At 38.7% G+C, this 16650-nt stretch overlaps 4 protein-coding genes across 4 annotated transcripts; all 4 read right to left on the bottom strand.

Annotated features, from left to right (window-relative positions):
- Positions 1-3065: 3065 nt before the first annotated feature.
- LOC101297264 (protein SRG1-like) lies at positions 3066-5622 on the bottom strand. The gene is made up of 4 exons (XM_004302703.1): positions 5277-5622; positions 4954-5189; positions 3518-3842; positions 3066-3408 (listed from the first exon to the last, which is right to left on the bottom strand). The coding sequence occupies exons 1-4, from the start codon at positions 5523-5525 to the stop codon at positions 3151-3153; spliced, it is 1068 nt and encodes a 355-aa protein (XP_004302751.1). The 5' UTR covers positions 5526-5622; the 3' UTR covers positions 3066-3150.
- A 1802-nt stretch (positions 5623-7424) lies between these two features.
- On the bottom strand, positions 7425-8894 carry LOC101311784 (UDP-glycosyltransferase 73C2-like). The gene has a single exon (XM_004305146.1). The coding sequence runs from the start codon at positions 8892-8894 to the stop codon at positions 7425-7427; it is 1470 nt and encodes a 489-aa protein (XP_004305194.1).
- Positions 8895-9788: 894 nt separating this feature from the next.
- LOC101311499 (protein SRG1-like) lies at positions 9789-12563 on the bottom strand. Its single transcript, XM_004305145.1, has 4 exons — positions 12378-12563; positions 12132-12289; positions 10093-10246; positions 9789-9965 (listed from the first exon to the last, which is right to left on the bottom strand). The coding sequence occupies exons 1-4, from the start codon at positions 12561-12563 to the stop codon at positions 9789-9791; spliced, it is 675 nt and encodes a 224-aa protein (XP_004305193.1).
- A 1558-nt stretch (positions 12564-14121) lies between these two features.
- On the bottom strand, positions 14122-15619 carry LOC101311211 (protein SRG1-like). The gene is made up of 4 exons (XM_004305144.1): positions 15338-15619; positions 14999-15246; positions 14449-14773; positions 14122-14304 (listed from the first exon to the last, which is right to left on the bottom strand). Exons 1-4 carry the CDS (start codon positions 15617-15619, stop codon positions 14122-14124), a joined length of 1038 nt encoding a protein of 345 aa, XP_004305192.1.
- Positions 15620-16650: the final 1031 nt, after the last annotated feature.

Here is a 16650-nt window from a genome sequence, read left to right as displayed (position 1 = left end):
TATAATTTACAAAAAACAAGTTGAAAGATGCTACTGTTTCTTTTGTATTTTGGTAGATTTATGAAACAAAGCAGTGTCGATTCATTAATCTACTACTATAATTATATACAATTTATCTAAAAGAAAATTAATAAAAATGTATGTAATGACCATTTTGGTTTGTGATGAATGAAAACTGCACCCGATTTATCTTTGATTAAAAAAAAATCAATACATACAATATATGTTACCTATTGAGATTTTGATAAAAATAATCGTTGTAATATGCAATAGATTTTGACCCTCCTAATTATGGTTTTTGGCTACGCCACTGAGCATGGAGGATAGTAGCCGATGGACAAGGCTTGCACCAACTCTCGGTGATGTCTAAGAAGAGCATCCTTCTCCATTCCCATAATCAAAGACACACTTTAGAACCTCCTCTCCAACTTTTCTTACTTCGTTGGTATATATCTCAATTTGCCTCCCTTCACCAATATATCAATATTTCTCAACAAATTTGAAGCCAATTAGTTGTATTTAGTTTAGTAATTAATAACAGTCAAGGTAAAAAGTAAATCTTTAGGAACTTACTTGAACGGTGTGGGTGGCCAGACCTTGGTATTTCTATACTTGGGTGGGTGAACGGCAAATATAAGTCTGTCGGACCATTCTAGTATCTGGTCTTCAGAAACCACAGAGGCGTGGCCGTAGCCTTGCATTTCATCTTTTGGCACCGCAATTTTGTTCTTTTTGCTAAAGTAGTTTATGGTTCACATCCAAAACCAATTGGCAATGGATGGTGAGACCCATACTACTTTATCATAATATCAAAGCGGTTTATCCACGTCTATGTGTGAATGTGTAATGGTCACACGAACTTCACGTTATCCCAAATGTTGTTCACGTTAAGCTTGAAAATTCATCATATGTGCGGGGACGTATTGAGATATAAATCCTACATCGGGAAAATATGACATTGTCTGTGGGTTTATAATTATAAGGGTTTGGACCACTCCACTTATTGTCATTTAGTTTGGATGTGAACCCCAGACTACCCCATCACTTATCTTCCAAGGGAAGCTCGAAAAACTTTGCCGCAGAATCCTCCATGATTTACTATCTGCGGATACACACACGTTTCAGTTACATTTTGTATGTTAGTAACATTTGACAGTTTCATATACAATTTGTATGATTGACGAAGTACCTGAAAGTATCCCCATTGTAGGCAAGCCTGGTCCAGTTTCTTAAGCTCTTCCTCGTGCCCTTTTGAGATGAGAGAAAAATCAATGATAGGAACCTCAGAAGAAAGATCATGACGTGTATCTCCATCCTTAATTTGGCATGTCAACTTCACTTCTGAAGTATCTTTGAGGGACATGCAAAGGGTCATTCCTCACCATTTCTTGAACTTTTGGTGCAGGCAAAGATGTGCCAGAAAGAGGTACTTCTGTGCTTGAACTCACGTATGTTCGCGTTTCGACTCTCTCAAGCTTCAAATGATAGAAGTGCATAAAAGTAAGTGTCTGATGGAAGGGAAACTTATTCATTCTCAGGTTTACAATGGTACTTATACACTAGTTTTAAGCTATATGCATGCTATGAGGCATTATATATGTAGTGAAGGTTCATCTCTTGCATGGCTTGTAGCAAAATCATGCTTGTGAGTAGGATGCTGTAAACTTGCAATCTTGACATGTGAGCGCTTGGTTACGATGTAAGACTAAATTGGACTTTATCATTAGTTTACATCTAGTATCGACAACTTACCAATATATGCAGAACAAGTAATTGGAGAATTATGAGACTTTAATCCGGAATGCTTTATTTACGGTATATCAGAGTAAATAAAGGAGGAATCTAATATGACTTGATTTGTCAAATTTTTCTAATAAGGTATGCAACTATAATTAGGGATTTGGACTTAAAATGTTACCTTTATGGGAGGTTACAGAATATCTAATTCTCTATAAAAACTTAGGTCCCTGCACTCTCTCATTGTCTTGAAAATACGGTTCTTGCCCCATTCAAAGAATACTACAATGAGATGCAGTGCAGAAGACTTAGGCCGGATCGAGTGGCCATCAAGTCTAAAAGGTTCATAATCCATTTATCGTTTACTTTTCGTTCTTACTTTTATACAATTGTATCTATATTATTTGTGAAGCGATCTAATGACTTTTAAGTTTAAGGTTACATTCGAGTGATTCCTTTGTCTGGTCATCCTATGCAATGCTCCTGTTTAGCCGTCCATTTGGTTTGTGCTCTGCAGTTTTAATCAATTACGGCCACGTACCAATGGCTTGTAAATCCAGCAGGTTTACTTGTAAACTAATATTTGCTTGATTACTTGTTTATAAGCTAAGATTCCTGCTTCTGTGTTTTAAGTGTGAAGTTTACTTGGAATTGCTTTGATACATACACTCTCTGGAATGCCTGCTACAAGTAGTGGACACATATAAACAGCAAAGCCTTAATTTGTTTCTTTCTGGACAAAGAAGTACACAACACCAAGCTTATTTCCTAACATTTGGCTTTGGCTACTTGAATACACAGAGAACACTTCTAACGTGAAGCCACCATTGAAACATTTATGCTTCCCAATTTCCCATCAACTTCCAGTTTCCTTTGCAAGTTCAGTGTGTACCTCTATCACGTATATATATGTTCTCTGTTTAGGATTTGAGTAGTTGGAGTTCTTTTACAGTTAGCTTAATCCAATGTGTTCACGGATTATATATTTCGTTTTCTCACTTTGTCCAGTAAGCCAAGAGTGATGGATTCCGATGTATATAAACTAACTGGTACCACATTACTTTCGTCCATAAGCTAAGATTCCCTCTGCTTCATTCTCAAAAAGAGATTCCTGCTGTTTAGTTTTGGCTTTACTTGGAGTTTCTTGATAACCTGGAGAATACCTGGAATTATATGATTGTTTCTCAAGGATCCATATAACCTGGAGAATACCTGGAGTTATATGATTCTTTCTCAAGGATCCATATAGCTAGGCCAGTAATTAGCCTCTGATGCAAGCAGTAAAATGCAATTTTTACTTTCTTATTACTTATAATCACCATGCTTGTCATATATTAACCAGTCCGTTTATTAAAGTCATGATCAAGCAGACTTGATTTAGATGATTTCTCTTGTCCTCTGCTGCTAGCTGCTCTAACTTTCGACCTTGGCAACTTCACTGACATGCGTCTTCCCTTCAGATTTCATATCCTTGGTTTTCCTTAGATAGTCCCCATAGGTGACTTTCTTGTACAATGGAAGGGAACCGGGCGACTCGAGCACCATTTGGTCAAGAGGTTCAATTTCAGCATTTTGATGAGGTAAAAAGAAAGTAGAATAAGAGATCCTTGCCTTGCTTTCGTTTGTCACAACTCTGTGTTCAATGCTCTTATACTTCCCATTACTCCACATCTGTGATAAGGCAAAATCATGACTTCACTGTTATAAGGAGCTTGATGAACTCCTCAAAAACAATAATTTAAATTTTTTAGAACAAAAGGCGGTGAGAAAGATGTGATACCTCAATAATATCTCCAACATTCACAACAAAGGCATCATGAATTGGCTTGATCGGTACCCATTTTCCATTGTGTTTGATCTGTAGTCCCGTCACATCATCTTCCTGCATAACTATGGCCAAGGTCCCTTTGTCGGAGTGCGCACTTAGACCAAGCACTTTGTCAGGCATTGAGCACTGAGGATAGTAAGCCACAGACAGAGGTTGGACCAACTCTTGGTGTAGTCTGAGGAGAGCATCCTTCTCCATCCCCATGATTACAGATAGAGACCTGATAAGCTCCTCTGCAACTCTCCTAACATCACCAGAGTATTTCTCAATAGCATCCCTTCACCATTCATAAACAAATTTTAAGTCAACCAGTGTTCATAACCTTTTTGTGCTACACTAACGCTAATGTAAACACAATGAGACAGTGTGAAAGTGTTATTATTTCTGAAGAACAACGCTTGTATTCCTCGCACATTGTAGAATTGATTCTCACTTATTGAATGAATTACAAGACTACAGTCTAGTGTTCATAACCATTTTGTGCTACATACGAGCTAACTCAGCTAAGGTAAACACAATGTGACACTGTGAAGTGCTTTTATAGTTGAAGATTTGAAGAACAATGCTTTTATATGTTCCTCACACAACGTAGAAATTGATTCATGTTTATTGAATGGATTAAAAGACTACGGTCTATATATATCAGATGACAGGTTGCATACAATTATTACATGTAATTACAAGATGAACAAAATCAGATCAAATAAATCACATCATTTCAGAGAATTCTGACTTCATTTGGAGAATAAGACAATCTTGCTAGCTAACACACATTGAAGGTGCTGATCATCTTTAGCAAACCAAATATATATGGTATGATTGACTCACAAAAGAGAATCTTTTCAAATCAGAATCTGGAAAACCTAGAGCAAACATATGTAATATTTCGAAAATGGTTCTACTCCCGATTCACAAGCCAAAAGTTTAGTAAAATTAACAATCACTCCGCCGAAGAAAACATCAATCAAAACATGGAGCACATACGCTGATCAGGGCTGATGTGTTTATATATATAGAGGAGTCACGCTTATGTAAGAGATATATATGCTACACATTACCACCACAAGTTGTACTTCAGTCACTACTCACTAGAACTTCATTCACTTATTTCCTCGACAACAAGAATTATCTTTGGAACCAGTCAACTATACATGTACAGGTTACGTTTTGGTACTCAAACTTGATCAAACCAAAATGCAAATGATAGCCATCAAATGAATAAACAACTTTCAATTTGGTCGGACCAACGACTTTGCATACAAACTTAGATAATATCGATGTAGATTGAAGTCTGAACGAGTCTTTGAAATAATTTATGTATGAAGCCTATGTATGTAATCTGTGTGTAATTTTAATTGTTTTAGTTTTCTTGAAGTTTAGGAACATACTTGAATGGAGTTGGTGGCCAAAGATCGAGCTTTCTGTACTGATGTGGGTAAACGAGAAGAACAAGCTTGTCAGACCAGTCCAGCACCTTGCGATCCACCTGGGTATGTCCATAGCCTTGTATGTCATTCGGTGGGATAGCAATTTTGTTCTTCTCTTCTAATGGAAGTTCAAAGAACTTTTCCGCCGCTTCCTTCAAGCCGTTGGTCACTTCTGTTGCCACTCCATGATTCACCACCTGCATATCCAATCCAGTTAATTCGATCTCATCGAAAATTTACGTCAAACTGAAATTGTTTAAAACTTCAAGAGGTGCATGAAATACCAGAAAGAAACCCCATTCCTTGCAAGCCTGGTCCAGCTTGGTAAGCTCCTCTTGGTGCCCTTTTGAGAGCAGATAAAGATCAATGATGGGAACCTCAGAAGAAAGATGATGACAGAAGGCTGCATCATTTGCAATGTCTGTTTCATTCCTGATGTAATTTGCCGGTACCTGAGAAGGGTCGATCTTCACCATTTCTTGAACATTTGGGAGTGGCGCTGATGGGGCATAAAGGGCTGACTTTGATTCCATTTCTTCTGTTCTTCCTTGGATTTAACGTACTTTGGACACGCACCCTCAGAGCTAAGCTTATATAGGACTGATCGGTTTTGATTAGTTTGGTCTCAGCTGTTTTGTTTTGTACTAAACGCAGCATATATGGAATAAATTCAAAATTATATAATGTACCTCCACCGCCACCTTCCCCCAGTGGGAATTTTGGATTTTGTACCTTATTTAGTTTTAGACGCTGACCCCCACCTAGCATAATCGGGAATTTAAAGAAAGAAATTTGAGCATTTCTCAACGACACAAATTTTTAAAATACCTATGACGGGGTTTTACCATTTTCGAATTTCGATGCTGTATAATAATTATTTATTCTATATTAACTTTTAATTTAAACACCCTAGAGGGCGAGAGAAGACCGTTTTCGATCGTGCGCTTGTCCGGCTGCATCTGGTCGCCGGCGAAGGTTTCTGGCCTCGACGATGCCCCTGGTTCTGCCGGTCCTTGACATGTTTAAGGTTCAAGGGGGAGATCGGGGATTGTTTCTATCTCTTCTTCTTTGGCTTCTGAAGTCGTGGCTGTGAACAGTGAGCAAGAGCGGCTACTAAGGCGGATCTAGGTCTGGCGGTGATCTGAGGTTGGCGGTTTGTGTTTGATTGCTGAGATCGGACATTGATTGGTGGCTACAGATGGTGGTCAGATTCGGGTGTAGCTCGGGGTAGAGCTTCTAAAGTCAGGTGGACTTGGGATCGTGACGGTGTCGATCGGCGATGTGCGTCGTTGTTCGGACGACGTTGGTGTCGGGATGCTGGTCCGTTTCCGGTAGCGGGGAGGCGAAGTTGACGGCCGGGTGCGGCTCAATTCCTGGTCTTCTTCTTAGACTGGACATTGTCTGTGGGCTTTGTGGTTTTTTAGAGATTGGGCTGGGGTTCCCTTTTTGGGCTTGGTTTTGTTTATTTTTATTTTTATTATTACTTTTATAGTTTAGACTAGCTAGGGCTGTTTTGCGGGTCTAGAGCATTTTTTTAGTTATTAGCTTCGGCTCTTAATTTTGATGCTCTGAGGTTGCCTCCTCTGCGTAGGGTGGTCATGGAAGTAGTCAAATAAGATAGGTTGAGGACTTGTCCCTTCCTCCTTGTGTCTTGGTGGCTGGTTGCTTTGCCCGTTTGTTACCACGGAAAATTGATCATAATGCTTCATCCCATGATCTTCAACATAAAGACTGTTTAGTGTCTACTAGGTCTACTAGATAGTTCTATTAGGTAGTTTTGCAGAATAGCCCCCGAGGGCAGATCATGTTCATGTTGTTGTATGTGTACCTACTCTCAAGTTGTGACCGATATATAAAAACTAACGTTCTTTGTGATATAAAAAAAAAAAAAACTTTTTATTTATCTTTTCGTGATCCTTTCACTCTTTAAAGTCTGTGAGATTTGAACTCGTGAGTTTAAAAAAAATAAGTTTCAATGAAGGGAAAAAGTTTATTTAGTACTAATTTTAACCTTTTATAGTCCACTCCAATGACACAGTTGATACTTAAAATGACCGAGATCAAACCCAATATACTGGTCGGGAACCAATGGCGGAACTTCTTTAGTGCCCGTGAGGGCACAACCCCTACAATGATTTTGAAATTCCTTAACAAACCACATATTTTATAGGCAATGTCAATGAAAATGCTTTCAGAATTTAACGATGTTAGTAATCAAGGTATTAAAATGCTTACGAAATAAAACCTGATATATAAAAATGTAAATTTTTTATAGTTAAGTATGAAAATGAAAATAACATCATAATTCAGGGTTATTTTGTAATTAATCACCTTAAATTAGCCCCTTCAAGATTTAGCTTTTAAGTTGTGCCACCGCGGGAACAACCGTGGAAACCTCCGCCCCACTTTCAGAACATAACACTGTTGGCTTCTTAGTATTTCTCTGTGGAATTTCCTTGTTGAATGAGGTCTTCGATTAGTAGTGCTATGTTACGGTGGGAAGATCCGCCTTCTTCCACTGCTTTTTTAGCCATTTTCGAAAGCTCTCTGGCTCGATCTCTTCTCGCTTCGCTTTCGTCTCCATCCATCAACTTGTCTATTGCTTCCTTCACACTTTCCTTCTTCACCAACACCCCAATCTCCTCCTCCTCCCCCCACTTCATTGGATATTCCACTCCAACCCTCACAGCAATCTTTAGAAACTGTTGTACTAGTTTTTCATTGAGGAATTGGTCTGCAAACAAAGGCCATGTGATCATAGGTAGGCCAGCACATATGCCTTCTAGTGTTGAGTTCCAACCACAATGTGTCAAGAAACCCCCAATGGCAGGGTGTGACAATAGCAGTGTCTGCGGAGCCCAACCCCGAATCAAGAGGCTCATTTCCTTGGTTCTTTCCTCGAAACCACTTTCTGCAATCCACCTTTCCAACTCTTCGGATCGAAACCCTTCTTTCAAAACCCAAATGAAAGGTTTCTTTGATGCCTCCAGCCCTAGTCCAAGCTCTATCCATTGCTCAGTGACGGCATTGCATAGAGTTCCAAGACAAGCATAAAGTACAGAACCTGGTTGCTGAGAGTCAAGCCAGTTCAAGCAGTGCTGTTCATCAACCGAGGCCTTGTGACCCCTTTGTGCTTTGTCCAAGTCATCTTTGTTGCAGAGTGAAACAGGGCCAACACACCACACTTTACCATTTCTTGCCTTCTTGTAGTCTTCCACATACGCTTGTTCCAACTCTTCAAAAGTGTTCATAATTGTGCCGTAAAAATCGTACTCAGCGGCAAACATTTCTCTACTAAAATCAATCAATTTTGGAGTTAGAGGCGCTGGTAGCTGAGATTTGTTCATCTCGATTCGATCAGGCACGTTAGGAACAACAAAATAGTCCACTTCTGAGGCTGTACTCGCAAGAACATTGGATATGCGCACATTGCGGAGGCACAAGAAACAGAAGCAACATGTTCCACTGAAAGAGATCCTGGGAATGTGAAACGAGCGAGAGATGTTGATTGTCCATGGCAAAGACATGTCTGAGATTATGCAGTTTGGTCTCGGAGTTAGCTCCGCAAACAGTTTTTCCACTTGAGGTTGTAGCATGGCGATTGCTGCAAAGAAGTTGAAGGTCATGTCGTGTGAATGTACCATGTCAAAGTTCTCACACGTTAGAGGTAATCCGACTTCTTCACATGGGAATTTCAGCTGGATTACTCGGATTTGGAGCCCGGATTTTGTGGCACGGTCAATAACTGCTTTGAAGCGGGCTGCATTATGTGGGGTGGTGAATATGGTGATGATCATGCCTTCTTGCGCAAGCAATTTAGCAATGTCTATCAATGGGATCATGTGGCCTGGAGCCATAAACGGAAACAACGCAAAGTGAAGCTTCTGCTGTTGAGAGGCCATGGAAAAGGGAACTGGAAAGTGAAATCGATTTAAGTACCTACGACCTATGAAGAAAAGGTTTTATGTTGCTCAAGTGATATGAAAATCCATAAATATAAGCACCTTGTTGTGCTTTGCAGCTGATGCAGGTACATAAAAAAAGACTAGGAACAGCTGCCTGATCACTTGTCTGTTATGAGTTTCCTAATATTGCTTTTTGGATGCTAGTAATCTGAATGCTTCTGGTTGATGCTTACTTCAAAGATGCTGTCCAAATATGCAAGTCCAGTAGATGAAATATAATTAAACTGCCAATCATTGTAGTGGGTACCGGGTGCGTATATGTAAAATTTTCAAGTTGGAGGAGGCCTGCAACCCATTTATTATGAAATATTCGATTTAAAACAGTGTGGCAAGTGATGCACTAATAAGGCCACAAAACAGTCTTGATCTCTGTCGAGTGTCAAAACAGTGAGGCATACTTAGGTTTTGGACTACTCTAGTACTATACTACGGGTACTATTGCCAGCAACTCTGTGACCAACAAGATATATATCCTCCAAGTTTTCATTACAGACTCGATATAACGTTTCGGTTTTCAGATAAAACTCTGAACATTTCATACCAACTTTCAATCCATAATTTGTATATGAAAGTTGAATTAATTATTCATACAAATCCATCCCTAGAGACCTTCACATACTAGTAGTAGGCATATTGTTGGTCTCTACTAACAACACTAATTCTCTGTATAAGGTCCAATGCCACTTTCAAATGCAGTATGTGCTTGTACGACGAAAGACAACATGCTTCGTTTCAAAAATCTGCTTTAACTTGCAATCTTGGCAACACTTCGTGGACATGTGCTTTCCCATGTTTTTTCATCTTCTGGGTTTGCTTCAGATAAGGATATCCTTAAGTGACTTTCTTGTACAATGGAAGGGACCCTGGAGACTCGAGTACCATTTGATCAAGGGGTTCAATATCAACATCTCGATGTGGTAAATAAAAGGTTGAATAAGATATTCTCGCCTTGCTTTCGTTTGTCACCACTCTGTGTTCAATGCTCTTGTACTTCCCATTACTCCATATCTGTCATATTTCACAAAGCACAATTTCGTATACTATGAAAGTTACTAGTCAATACATTACACTGCTTAAACCCAGTAAATGTAGGAAACTCAGTCTTAGTTAAAGATGGCATTTGATGCTCTGTTACCCCAATAATATCACCAACATTCACAATGAAAGCATTTGCCAATGGATTGATCGGCACCCATTTCCCGTTGTGTTTGATTTGGAGTCCCACTACATCTTCTTCTTGCATAAGTATGGCCAAGCTGCCTTTGTCTGAATGTGGACTGAGACCCAAACTATATCAGGCATGGAGCAGGAGGATAGTATGCCACAGACATAGGTTGTACCAACTATTGATGCAAGTCAAGGAGTGCATCCTTCTCCATCCCCATTATTAAAGGGATAGACCTCAGAAGCTCCTCTCCAATTCGTCTCAGTTCACTAGAATATGTGCCAATAGTTTTTTTTTTTTTTTTTTTTTTTCTTTATACGCTGAATGATAGAGGATAGGCGAATAAATCACTTATCAATCTATTTTATTAATGAAAGAAAAAAGAAATAAAGGAGGGGGATCAAAACCAAAACCTCCCGAAACAAATGATAGACTAATTAACTGAAACGAAGTTGAAGCATACCTCTAACATCGTTATTATAAGGCAATAATATGAAAGGTGGAGGCTCATCCCACCACATCAATTCAGAACATGACGTACCTTGATTTGTTAGAGCCTCAGCTACTTTATTCCCTTCACGAAAAATATGAGTAGCTTTGAGTGTCAATAGCTTCCCTTCACCATTACATCAGTTATAAACTAGTTTAGAGTCAACCGGGTGTTTTTTATATTTTTGTGGTAGATAAGAGGTTGGTAACCCAAGTTCTATTGGTGTTAATGTACTCTAATGCTCAAGAACAATGTTTCAATTGGGTTCTACATCAATGGTGCCAATGCTCTTTCGTGAATCAAGTTTGATGCATATATTTGAGGGACAAGCACTAATTTCTAGCTTAATAGAGAAAAAATAAGACACCTATAGGAAGAATATGGAAGACAACTCGATCGAAATGCACTTATTCCACACCCTGTCTACCACTATGTTAAATCATTTTAGTGATTACAATGGTTCATTCATCAAGTCCCTTTAGACCAATATTATCTTAGAAAAAGTCAACCAAATCAGATTATCAAGTACTCTAAAACGCAAAAAATAGTTAAATAGTAATTAAATGGATAAACAGTTCCCAACCATTTCCCAGAATTATTATTGCAGATACTGATGGATACAAGTCCAATGATATAATGCACAAAATTTCGACCAAGAAAAAAGATATAATGTACAAAACTAGCAATGTTTATACGTTAAAGTTGTTGGGAAAGAAGTGGTTGTCTAATATAAGGCCGACAGATAATTGGTTATCTTAGAATCTAACTTTCTCACTTCTCGTGTGATTTGCGGAAATAGCAACAAAAAGAAGACATAATATTTAACGAGGTTCGGCAAATGTGCCTACGTCCTAGACGCAGCAGTAGTACTTTCTTCCACTATACTAAATAATGAGATTACAAGAAACACTCACTCTAGACTAACTAAAGTGGTAACACATTTCTCTCTCTCAAGAGGAATTTTCTTCTCACTAAACTCTCAAGTGAGGATCACACTACTACTATCACACAAACTCTCTCTAGCTAGTTTGTGTCTCTGCCTTAGTTGGTTCTCTTGGTGCAATATTTGGTGCCTTATATAGGCAATGGGCTGCATGCAATTTCATGCTACGTAACATGCACAAGAAAGCAATGTCAAGTTTTCTTCCTCATTTTATGATTCAATGCTTGCATGCTCATCAATGCATGTCTCCTCCATTTTTCAAAGATTGCTGCCACCACCACCCTAAGCTTATAGCTTTGTTTCTTACCTTTCAAAGATCACTGCACCCACTTTGCTATTCCTATAGCAACCAGCCTTGCTTTCATTTACTAGGAATAATTTTCGTTGAATGGGTCACCAAGGCTACAGCAACAAATGTTTTCCTCATGCAGGTAAACACCACATGAGTTTCTTCTCCAATTAAGGAGGGATGGACCCATCAAAAGTTTAGGGACATACCGAATGGACTTGGTGGCCAAACATCGAGCTTTCTATATTGTTGTGGATAAACAACAAGAACAAGTTAATTTGTCAGACCAATCCAGGATCTGATCTGCATGGGAATGGCCATAGCCTTGTATGTCATTTGGTGGCATAGCAATTTTGTTCTTCTCTTCCAATGGAAGTTCGAAGAACTTCTTCGCTGAATCCTTCATGCCCTTGGTAAATTCTGTTGCTACTCCATGATTCACCATCTGCAAGAATCAAAAGTTGGATCGATATGAAACTTCTCTACTTTGAAGAGTTGCATGCAAGCTGTTACATGAAATACCTGAAAGAAACCCCATTCCTTGCAAGCCTGGTCGAGCCTGTGAAGCTCCTCTTTGTTCCCATTTGAGTAGAGAGAAAAATCAAGGGTGGGAACCTCAGAGGATCGGAGAGCTGAGAGCACAAATCGGCATCGTTTGCAACATCCTTTTCGTCTCGGATGTATCTTTCAGGCACCTGAAAAGGGTCAGTCCTCACCATTTCTTGAACATTTGGTTGTGGCGGACATGGGTGGTAGAGGGCTGAGTAACCCTGAGTTTGATCCCATATTTTTACCTTTCTCTTTGTGAACGACTTTGAGACGGAATCTCTGGAGTCTGGACTCTTTGCTTACATTGTTACATATATATAGACCAGAGAACCCTGAGTAATATATTGGGTTTGTCTGTTAAACTCCTTTCTGCATGTTATATATGTTGGTCTGTTCTGTTTTTCTCAAGACAGCTTTGGCCAATAAGGTGACTGTTTGGTGTGTAAGAGTCAGATTGTTTAATTAATTAAGCAAAAAGTTATGAAAGTTGTACCGTTTATCTATCCATCTGAAAAGATCCCTTCACATACGTTTAAACGCGACTTCTTCACAAGCATGTCTGATCTTAACAGCCAAAGAGGCTAGGGTTCGGATTTCCATTCGCTCCACCAAAATCCATAGCAAGATGGAACATACATGTAACCCAGCTGAATTTCTCGTGTTATCAATTCTTTTGTTACATTTTGTTTAAATGAAACGTAAAGTTGCAAAGTAAAATATTTCGGCCCACCCAAGTTTACATCATAAAATCCTAAAAGTAGGTCGAGTTCAATATACAATCATGTTAAGTATGGTTAGGAAGCCGGTGGCCTTCATCAACAATAGTATCTGCAACAAAATTAACTTTTCTAAAATTCTACTTGAAACCGATTGAAACTGATCCATCGACCAACCAGGACATGACTCACTGAAGATTATTCTGTTTTGTAACCCAAATAACGAGTTTTTCTTTTGCTGAAAGATGAGTGAGAGAGAGGCGAGTGACCTCCCTAACACTCTAATGCATTAAAAAAGAAAAAGCTAAGAGAAGTATCAAGAGAGGGGGACTCAACCAAAACCACTCACAACAAAATAACAACGAAACAAAACTAGGAAAACCGAAATTGGGATAGACCTATAAGGTTACTACTACAATATGACAAAATAAAAGGAGGAGACGCATCCCACCAAACTAGTTGTGTTAATGACGTACCATGATTAGCCAGAACATCTGCAACTTTATTCCCTTGACGAAAAATATGAGAAGATCGAAATGTCATTTCTGACATGCAACACAAATAATTAAGCCAACGAACACGTAGTTGCCAAGGAACAAGCAAAGGAGACCGCATATAGTCTAACACAAGCGACAAGTCCACCTCTAACCGAATATGCTTCTAGTCTCGAACCTAGGCAAGCTCAATAGCTATTATAACTGTCTTCACCTCTGCTGCTACTGAACTAGGAAAGAGTTTTTAAGTTGATGGATCATTTTAATATAAACATTAAAAATCTCCCTAGTTTTGTTCTGCAAATTGATAAGATTTTACGTATATTAACATTATACTGTACATAGGATTTTACACCACTTAATTATCGAAATAATGCACAGGGAAAAAACATGGATGCATGTTTATCCTTGTTTTGATTTACAAGACATAAATCATGATGGACGACCTAAGAATCTAAGACATAGCATACAAGTATTCTTCATCTTTTCTCCAAGTTTCCAAAAACAGAAACATCTGCTTAGCTTCTGATCTTCGCCATTTCAGTGTGTGCCTTCCCCTCGTGCTTCATCTTCATGGATTGTCTAAGATAATCTCCGTATCTGACTTTCTTGTACGTCAAATCTGACACAGCGATATCATAAACTGGTTTAATCTCCACATCAAAATGTGGAAAAAGAAATGATGCATAGGATAACCTCTCCTTATTTTTGGTCGTCACAGCTCTGTGCTCAATGCTCTTGTACTTCCCATTAGTCCATATCTGTCATAGCAATAATAAACATGAATGTTAAAGACAGTAGTTCTGTTCGTTAGTTTGTTAAATGTACTCCAGTACCCTTTTTACCTCAAGAACATCCCCAACATTCACAACAAGAGCATCTGGAATTGGCTCGACTGAGACCCATTCTCCTCCTTTTCGAATCTGCAGACCGGTGACACCGTCTTCTTGCATAAGTATGGTTATGGTGCTCGTGTCCGAGTGTGGACTCAGTCCTACTACTTTATGAGGCGTGGAGCATGGAGGATAGTAGTTCACCCTCAAAGCTTGTAACAACTGGTTATGGAGGCCAATAAGAGTATCCTTCTCCATGCCCATGAGTTTCGATAGAGACCTTAGAAGCTCCTCTCCTACTCTTTTAACTTCACCAGAATATGACTCAAGAACCTCCCTTCAAATAAAATCATTCCAGAGAGTTAAATGTATCTGAGGTGAAAAACAAGTAGTTTTACTTTTTGAGCAAACCAGCTCTCGTAGCTCAGTTGGTTAGAGCACCCGTTTAGTAAGCGGGAGGTCTTGATTTGACTCTCAACGAGAGCACAGTTTATAGTATTTCAATTTCTTTTACTCTTTCTGTTTCTCTGTATCTATCTGTTATTAAATTTTAGAAACTTACTGGAAATTCTCTGGTTCTGCTGGCCAAAACTTAAGGTTTCTATAGTGAACTGGGTACACGTTGAGAATCAATGCATCAGACCAATCCAGAATCTGGTCTTCAGAAACCACATAAGCATGGCCGTAGCCTTGTATGTCATCTGAAGGCATAGAAACCTTATTCTTCTCTTCCAGAGGAAGCTCAAAAAACTTGGCCGCAACATCCTTCATGCCCCACAACACTTCTTTTGCCACTCCATGATTCACTATCTACAAAGTAAATAAAACACTAGTTGGATCCTAAACCCTAAACCTTACAAAATGCAATCGTACATATGTATGATATCATAAATTAAAGTACCTGAAAGAATCCCCATTCTTCGCAAGCAACGTCCAATTTGTGAAGCTCCTCCTTGTTCCCTTTCGAAAGAAGAGAAAAATCAATGATAGGAATCTCCGAAGAAAGGTTAGAAGAAGTAAGATCTATATTCTCTGGAATCTCTTCTTGATCCCGAAGGTATCTGTCAGGGACATGAAAAGGGTATGTCCTCACAATTTCTTGAACATTTGGCACCGGCAGAGATGGAGCATAAGTTGGTGCAACTTCTACTTGAATTAATCCTACATCTGTAGTTGAACTCATATTTCCGTTTAATTTGTACGGTTCAGCACTAGCTTGAAAACTTCAAGCACCCGTAGTTATATAGACTAGTACGCTGTACTATGTAAATACCAGTCTTGTTTGTAAGCTAAGGTGGGATATTCATCTTCCCATGTATCGATATTCCTTGCTTACAGATATACTTGCATCACAGTTGGAGCTTTCGATCTTTGTAGTTTAGCTTTGTAGCTTAATTCCCTTGATTTATCATCTTCTTATTGGATATATTGCACTACCTTGCTTCGGAAACTCCAAGGATCCGGATAACCTGCAGGCCAATAATTAAGTTTTTAAATAATTAGGAAAACTTCAGGTATCATTCGTATCAAGGTCTCGTTTAGTTCATGAAAGGGAAAATAGTTTATATGTCTTTTTATAAGAAGGAAAAAAGAAAGGGAACATAATTCACAAAGAACATTTCACTCCGATATTTGGTGCGTAACACAAGAAACTTAGCTGAAAAGTTGTTAAAAAATTTGTAACTAATAAAAGAATATGTTGTGAGTAATACGCAGAGAATAACTATGGTAAGAGAGGGGGGGGGGGGGGTGTACGTACGTTATTTGGTTATCTTGTGTATGGTGACAATAACTGTACCCTTAAAATTCTGTCAACTTGCATCATGAGAGAAAATATACGTTAGAACTTCATTCATTATAAGTAATTAATTAACATTCAACGAAAAATAGTCGATATCCGAGCGGTATGATAGATCATAGATTCAACACATGCAATCGCAACGATAATATGAGACCTTAATGTATGTTATTGATTGGGGGGATGTACATTATTATTTGGTATGGTGACAATAGACGCACTCTCAAAATTTTGTCAACTTGCATCATGAGAGAAAATATACGTTAGAACTTCATTCATTATAAGCAATTAATTAACATTCAACGAAAAGTAGCCGATATCCGAGCGGTATGATAGATCATAAATTATACAACAAATGCAATCACAACGATAACATGGGACATTAATGTATGTTATTGACTAGGGGGCACTTAAAA

Source organism: Fragaria vesca, linkage group LG6 (assembly GCF_000184155.1).
Source record: "Fragaria vesca subsp. vesca linkage group LG6, FraVesHawaii_1.0, whole genome shotgun sequence".
Taxonomy (NCBI): domain Eukaryota; kingdom Viridiplantae; phylum Streptophyta; class Magnoliopsida; order Rosales; family Rosaceae; genus Fragaria; species Fragaria vesca.
The sequence above is the reverse complement of the archived record's forward strand: the minus strand, read 5'-3'. Positions and strand labels throughout refer to the sequence as shown.